The 7,593-nt window shown below is 39.6% G+C and overlaps 1 protein-coding gene across 1 annotated transcript; it reads left to right on the top strand.

Annotated features, from left to right (window-relative positions):
• The first annotated feature begins 3,962 nt into the window (after positions 1-3,962).
• LOC103398999 (ubiquitin recognition factor in ER-associated degradation protein 1-like) lies at positions 3,963-6,591 on the top strand. The gene is made up of 12 exons (XM_008337752.3): positions 3,963-4,225; positions 4,437-4,569; positions 4,659-4,691; positions 4,785-4,906; positions 5,018-5,148; positions 5,235-5,307; positions 5,402-5,470; positions 5,547-5,615; positions 5,688-5,738; positions 5,824-5,912; positions 6,115-6,199; positions 6,355-6,591. Exons 1-12 carry the CDS (start codon positions 4,223-4,225, stop codon positions 6,427-6,429), a joined length of 933 nt encoding a protein of 310 aa, XP_008335974.1. The 5' UTR covers positions 3,963-4,222; the 3' UTR covers positions 6,430-6,591.
• Positions 6,592-7,593: the final 1,002 nt, after the last annotated feature.

Below are 7,593 nucleotides of genomic sequence, written 5' to 3'. Positions count from 1 at the left end.
GGACGACCATATAAAATACCTGAACTGTATGCCAGACACTCCTATACCTTTGCAGAGTGACAGTACGCCAATCCAGGTCGGCGACTGGGTGCTAATAAAGGTCATCAAAAGAAAGTGTTGGTCGAGTCCAAAGTGGGAAGGCCCATACCAGGTGTTGCTGACGACACCTACAGCCATAAAGATTGCTGAACGACCATCTTGGATTCCTCTTTCGCATTGCAAGAGACAGCGGTTCTTGGTACAGGATCCAATTGGTTGAGGGGAAGTCTTACTACAAAGGGGTGTAGCTATTACAAAAGCTATACGTCTCAACGTTGGTGACGCAGGGAGATCCTCAGCCATTTAGCGTGATTACTGTATTGGGCTAACCATAGTCCTGCAGACATAAGATGATTGACAAAGAGAGTGAAGTGCTGGTAACCTCTCCTCTCAAAATGATGACGACAGAAGATATTCGACCCAAGCCAAAACCATGGCACCCATTCCGTAGATTAGGAGTTCCAATGCGACTCTCAGTGTGTGTATTGATAGTCACAGGAGTCGTCCTGGTGCTGCCTATCGTACTCACTCTAAAAGACAAAGAGCTACAGAAAAACAACACCACCACTGACCACCCATCAATGATGAAAGATCCAGCAGAGCAACACCATTCACACAAGAGAGTAAAAAGAGAAAACACTGAAGAAACGAATGATTCTAAATGTTTACATAACTATGTGGTATTACTCTTGAATATATATTAGGTAAGACAATGGCATACACGTTCGATCTGTGTTCATTAATTAATTGCAACAATTTGAACTACACTTACAAACCTTATGACATATATGTGTGTTTTCATTATTATGTCCATAGCCAATGTGAACAGAATTGGCTGTCCCATGATGGAGGATGGTGTGGAAATTAGAACATGGTAGTAGGATATACAGGTCAATGGATTCCCACAATGCCAGATGGAAATGTGTACAGAGATAAAGACATTTGGGATCAAGTGAAAGTCCAACGATTATTCCACCACCCAAAATCCGATCACTATTTCCCTGAATTGGACTTGATCACCAAGGGGGAGTAATTGGAAACTCTCTGGTAAAACAAATCAAACTGAAATACATTTGGTCCTTGGAGTAGATCAGACTGGAACAGATCCAATGGGATTCATTAGAGTAGTAATTAGGAATGAAATAACGAAACATGACAACTTTGTCAACACCTGTAACTCAATCTCCCGGTGAAGGGATGGAAATCATAACCGAAGATTATACTCAAACCTCAGGTAAAAGTGTGGAGGTCATAGCTGTAGATTACACTAGAACGCCTAAAGACATCATGACCATGGTTACGGGGTATACAACTGAAAATTTGTGGTTAAAATGGTTAATGAACACTGCAAAAGAGAATGGTATTGATGATTGTGTTGCATGTGCTTCTGCAAGACCACAGCTGTTTACAGAGCAAGCCCCATTATTCCCAAATGATACCTGGGGATATAACTGTATGTTAAAATTGACACATGAAGCTACCACTCTAAATTTCACCACACTAGCATCAATCTTCCCACCAATTTCTAATAAAACCAAAACAGGGGCATTTACTCCTCACAAAGGCAAAGGACACTATGTGTGCTTTAATTATACCCATTAAAATCCCAAAGTATATATGGGAAAGACTGATCCATCCTGGTGCAAAATTACAATGAGTGGCAGCATGATTGGAAGATGGGGACGGGCAGGACTGTATCATTACTGTGGTGAGCAAAGATTGATGATTCAAATCCCATCGAAGGCTGTTGGAATCTGTGCAATAGTACAATTAGGTTAGATTTGGTCATAATTGGGCAAAACAAACTAGTACCTGTGGGTATAACCCCGCATTTAGGGGCAACCCTCACAGGAAAAAGAAGACGCCACATGGAGGAAAAGAGAGATGCAAATTCATCTCACTTTAAACAGACTTACATTGACGCTATTGGAGTTCCAAGTGTCATGCTTTAAACTTGGTAATGACCCAAATGCAGGCTCAGACGACGTTACGTGAAAAACAAGGATTTATTTTCCAATTCTACTTCAACAGGAATCACAAGGACAATAGTTCAAGTCAATCTCGACGTTAGCTACCACAGTGGCTGAACAAACGATCTGACGACCAGTGGGAGAAAGGCCAGGGTTTTTATGCCGTCAGAGTGATGGGTTGATTGAAGGCAGGTGCTGAGGAACGGCAGGTGTGCTTCAGTGATTAGCCAGGCAGAGTCAGGGAAATGTGCCACGCCCACTACACAGACAGAGAAAAGTGCACAACACAAGAATGGGGAAAACACAGGGAAACACAGGGAACGACAGTCCCGACTGTCATCGTGACACCAAGAGGAATTCCAAATGAGTATAAACTGCAAGATCAAGTTGCAGCAGGATTTGCAAGCTTAACAATTATATCAGCAATCTTTCCAGTGCAACCAAATAAGAATGTTGATTTCATTAACTATGTACACTTCAATGTCCTACGACTGACAAACCTGACGAGAGACGCCATAGAGGGGCTGTCTGAACAGCTTGCTCCAACCTCACTAATGTCACTACAAAATCATATGGCATTGGACATGATGTTGGCAGAAAAAAGAGGAGTTTGTGCGATGTTTGGAGAGATGTGTTGTACTTTCATACCAAATAATACTGCTCCGGATGGAACAGTAACGAAGGCCCTCCAAGGACTTAAGACATTGTCTAGACTCTAGACAAATGCATGAAGATTACGGTGCTGGTAATTTTCTTGAGGAATCGTTTGAACGAACTTTTGTTAAATGGAAAACTTTAATTGTAACTCTCTTAACGTCCATATTCTCATTTGTGGCTATATTGATAACCTGTAGCTGCTGATGATAAACAGGAGGGAAATGTTGGAAGAATTTCATTTATTATCATTGCTTCATGCTGTACTATCACTTTAACAAACTGCTTGCTTCCCATATTTACTCCAGTGTGTTACTGTCGCTTTAAGAAACTGCTTGCTTCTCATCTTTACCTTGTCACACCCCATTTACACCCATTTTCATATCCAGCTTCTTTCTCCATATGCTCACACAAAATCAAATTTTATGTAATCTGATACTTTTATAAACTAAATAAAAGAGCAGAGGAAGGGTGCAGCAACTCTGAGTTGATGAGGAAGCTGCCAGAAGAGTAAGCTGCACTCTCCCCTTGCAAGAAAAATATCCAGATGTCTTTTGTGTTGTTTACTTTGTCGTCATTTATGTTAGAATAAACCTGACACCGCAGCACTGTAAATTCCTTTGCATGGTGTCCACTAAAGTGCTGACACTGTCAGAGGTGCTGTGGTGTTTCACAGCTTTTGTAAAGAAATTGGCCACAGTGTTTCTGACCTTAGGCCTGAAGAGAAAACCTGAGGTGCCCGCAGCAAGCATGGCCAACATCGAGCAGAAGCCATACAGTTTGAGCAACCAGGGGCTGCCCTTGCATGTGGCAATGCAACCAAACAGTCCAAATACAACAATTACAGCACCCGTACCAATGAGGACATATGATGCAATGGTGGACTTCTCTGAAATCACAAAGTCATAGGAGTTGAGGCTCACTTTTGCCCACACCCCCACTGCCAACAAGATCACGCCTAAAGGCCAGAATATAACACTTTAGGTGACGAGAAAAGTTTTCGGACATGTAAACTTTGTCTATTTGGGAATATCTGGAGACAGTGGAGACATCACCTTATTTTTCTTCTTTTGTCAAGCTGAAAAGATGCGAACTGAGAATCCCGAGAAAATTTGGCTTGTTGATTCAAGAGCTTTTCAGCTACCTTCTTTCGTCTTTGTATCTTTTTCTTCCCTCAAAAGCGTTTAGAAGGTAAAAGCGCTTTCTTACATCAAAGGATCAAAGGCCATGCGTCATAAATATGTAGTACCACAGGGTGGGAATCTAATCAAGCTCACGCCTTACAGTCAACATATGTTGTCTTTTTTTTTTTTAGTCTTTAGAATAAGACACCTTTTCAATATTGCTGGTATTGACATAAAACAGCCACAAAAAATAAATTGAAAAAATATAGAATGTTCTTCAAAAACATGCGTCACTCATGACGTTCTTTCCTCCTGTCAGAGCCAAAACTTCCGGAAGAAGCGGAAGACAACAGTTGTCGGCTTGTGTTTGACACTTTAAAAGGGGAATAAAACAGGAGACATTTCGTTTAAGGAATTGAAACATCAACCGTCAACATGGTGAGTACCTGGAAACTAATTTGTTAAATAGTAATTTGTAAATGGACAAATAGTCCCTGCCGTACTTTATCTGTCGTGACGCCAGTAGCAACAACATGACTGAAAGAAAGATGCTCTGTCATGGTGAAACGAACCGACCTCTCCAACGTTTAGTAAAATACCAGAGCAATCTGCACTTCCTTGATGAATGTTATTTGCTTTGTTCGTACAGTTTTCTTTTAATGTTTTCGACCACCCCATGGTCCGGGGTCCTCAGAATCGCTTCTCCACACAGTACCGCTGCTACTCGGTGTCCATGCTGGCAGGACCAAACGACCGCTCTGATGTTGAGAAGGGAGGCAAAAGTGAGTTTTTATTCAAGGGAACCCAAATATGTTTATATGTTTTTCACATGTTTTGATTTACTGCAATGCTATTTTTTTTTTGTTTACAGTAATAATGCCGCCTTCAGCTCTTGACCAGCTCAGTAAGTACATCTTAAGTCTAAATCTCTGTTTGTTTGTTCATGTGCATTTATGCTTCATGTTTGACCACCATTGTACACTATCCGTCTTTCCAGGCAGACTCAATATCACCTACCCAATGTTGTTCAAGCTGACCAACAAAAACTCTGACAGAATGACACACTGCGGTGTTCTGGAGTTTGTGGCAGACGAGGGAATCTGTTACTTACCACACTGGGTAAAAAGAGTTACACAAGATGCTTGTTTCCCACTATTTACTTTTTAGCAAATGGTAAAAGCACAAAGGCGATTGTTATGAATAATTTACTGTGTACTGTGTCATCTGCAGATGATGCAGAATCTGCTGCTGGAAGAAGGTGGTCTGGTCCAGGTGGAAAGTGTTAATCTTATGGTTGCTACTTATTCAAAGTTCCAGCCACAGAGTCCTGATTTCCTTGACATTACCAACCCAAAGGCAGTGTAAGAAATGTCACTGTTTCTCTGGGACATTTACTTATAACCTTTTATTTCTGTAAATCATTTACTAATTTGTGACTTTGATACAGACTGGAGAATGCATTAAGAAACTTTGCATGCTTGACAACTGGCGATGTCATAGCAATCAGCTACAATGAAAAGGTAAATAGTTAATTTATTATTTAATATATCATTATTTGTGTTGTTTTCTTTTACGGAAAAACACTACATGTGTTTGTTTGTTTTTGTTTTTCAGATATATGAGCTGCGAGTGATGGAGACAAAACCTGACAAAGCAGTGTCCATCATAGAGTGTGATATGAATGTAAGACCTCTTTTTTAAATCATAGACACAAACAAAAACATTTTTATGAATTGTGTGTTAACTTTTCTTTCGTTAGGTTGATTTTGATGCTCCGCTCGGTTACAAAGAACCAGAGCGACGACCTCAGTACCAGGACGAACCTACTGTGAGAACCAAACCCTGAAATGAAGCGTATAGTTTGTGTTAGCTGTGAAATTAACTGTACATTTCTACACAGGAGGAAGAAGCAGAATCTAATAATTATGCTGACATGGACACAGGGTTTAGGGTAATTGTCCTTAGAAATCACATGTACACGTGATTTAACTGATCAGAATGGTCTTTATAATTAAACATTTGTTTCTGGTTCTCAGGCTTTCTCTGGTTCTGGAAATCGTTTGGATGGTAAAACAAAAGGCATCGAACCCAGCCCTGCACCCCTCTGCCCCAGTGACATTAAAAGGTGAAAAGCTGTTCCATCAATGTAGACATGATATATACAGTATGGTGTATGTTATGCCTTTACATATTTTGCATATTGATGATATATAAGTATGTATAAGTGTGAACATATCAATCTAAATTCACTTAAAACAAAGCAAATTTGAACTGTATTTCAAAGCTCAGCAGTGATCATAACAAACGTCGTTTCATCTTTATCACAGAGGCATTCCCAACTACGGCTTTAAAGTCGGTAGAATCACATTCATCCGAAACTCCAGGCTTCAGCCTAAGAAAACTGCAGATGACGTAAGATTTAAAAAAAACAAAACTTTTTTTTTGTATTATTTTGTCATTTATTGTATATTATTGTCAAAGTTCTGATAATTGTACTGGTGTGTGATTGATTATCTCTATTCCTTTTTTTCAATATTTTATTTGGAAATCTCCTGTAATCCTCCCAGGATGAAGCCATGAACAGATTCATCGCCTTCTCTGGACAAGGGCAGTCGCTACGCAAAAAAGCCAGAAAGCCTTGAGAAGTGTGAGGGTGCTGCTCATGTGCACGAGCTCGACTGACCTTACCATCACTTTGCACAGCAAAGTACAAAAAAAACTGGTTTTTGGATGCACAAGGGATTTTTCCTCTCTGTCCTGGATGGATGTTTTGCTGTGGAGCTGGAATTAAAGTCTGTAATTAACGTTCTGTCAGTTTTAGTTAAGTCTACGGATATGAAGGTTCCCTGATTTGAGCTTGGGAGATTAGATCAGATTCTGTTATACCAGACTTTCAGGTTGACTTTATACTACTTTTCACAGTTTCAACATTTCTTCTATTCATATTACCTACATTCATACATACATTTGTTTTATTGTTGTTATTTTCCTCTTATTCCACCTAGTAATTGAATGAATGTGAACTACTTGTCATTGTGACACAGCACACACTGCACACATCGAAACTGCACACAATGAAATATGATCTGCTTTTAACCCATCAAAGTGAACAGTGGGCAGTTCTAAGCTGTAACCTTCCAGACCCTGCTTCCTTAACCACTAAGCCACCACTACCCGGTATATTTATAAATAAATCCAAGTTGTTTTCTGCAAGACAAGTATTGCTGCTGGTGATCCTGTTTTCACAAGTCACTACACAAACAGAAAATCCTTAGACTTTGTCATTAAATATATTTGTGATTAAAGTTTAAAGGGCCATATTAATGAAGAAGACGCTAATAATAAAATTAGTTTTAATTTCTCTTTTATTGCAGACATTGGAGAAATTACGAATCAGTCCATTCAATCTTCTATGGCCCAATTTTATAAAAGGGCTGAGCCCTTATGAACAGTCCACGCACATTGGGAAAACATCTAAACTGGGGGCCATCACAACACGCTGTTGTGCACACACATTTAGGAAAGTTGCTGGTACTTGTGTATCAGAATTGCCTAGTTGGCTATAGCTTTATCTTACAATGGCATTTTTATTTCTCAACATTTTTAGAGTAACTCCTGGGTGGCTTGTTTATTTTAAATTTATTAAACTAAATATAAAGACGACAGTTATGGCTGTTGATTATACTTTTGTTTTGACATTTATCCGAAATCCGAAAATACGCCTTGGAGGATAATTATAATATCATGCAGCATATATTTTCATTATTCGTATAGTATACATCAGGGGTCTCAGACTGGCGGCCCGG

The sequence above is a fragment of the Cynoglossus semilaevis genome, unplaced genomic scaffold (assembly GCF_000523025.1).
Source record: "Cynoglossus semilaevis isolate Cse_v1.0 unplaced genomic scaffold, Cse_v1.0 scaffold2911, whole genome shotgun sequence".
Taxonomy (NCBI): Eukaryota; Metazoa; Chordata; class Actinopteri; order Pleuronectiformes; family Cynoglossidae; genus Cynoglossus; species Cynoglossus semilaevis.
This window is presented reverse-complemented; position numbering and strand designations above follow the sequence as displayed.

What these genes read in the sequence shown, in the direction of transcription:
- LOC103398999 (XM_008337752.3), top strand. An exon ending in TCTGTTACTTACCACACTGG is followed by an intron (nt 4,907 to 5,017) that starts GTAAAAAGAGTT and finishes TGTCATCTGCAG; the next exon opens with ATGATGCAGAATCTGCTGCT. An exon ending in AGTACCAGGACGAACCTACT is followed by an intron (nt 5,616 to 5,687) that starts GTGAGAACCAAA and finishes ATTTCTACACAG; the next exon opens with GAGGAAGAAGCAGAATCTAA.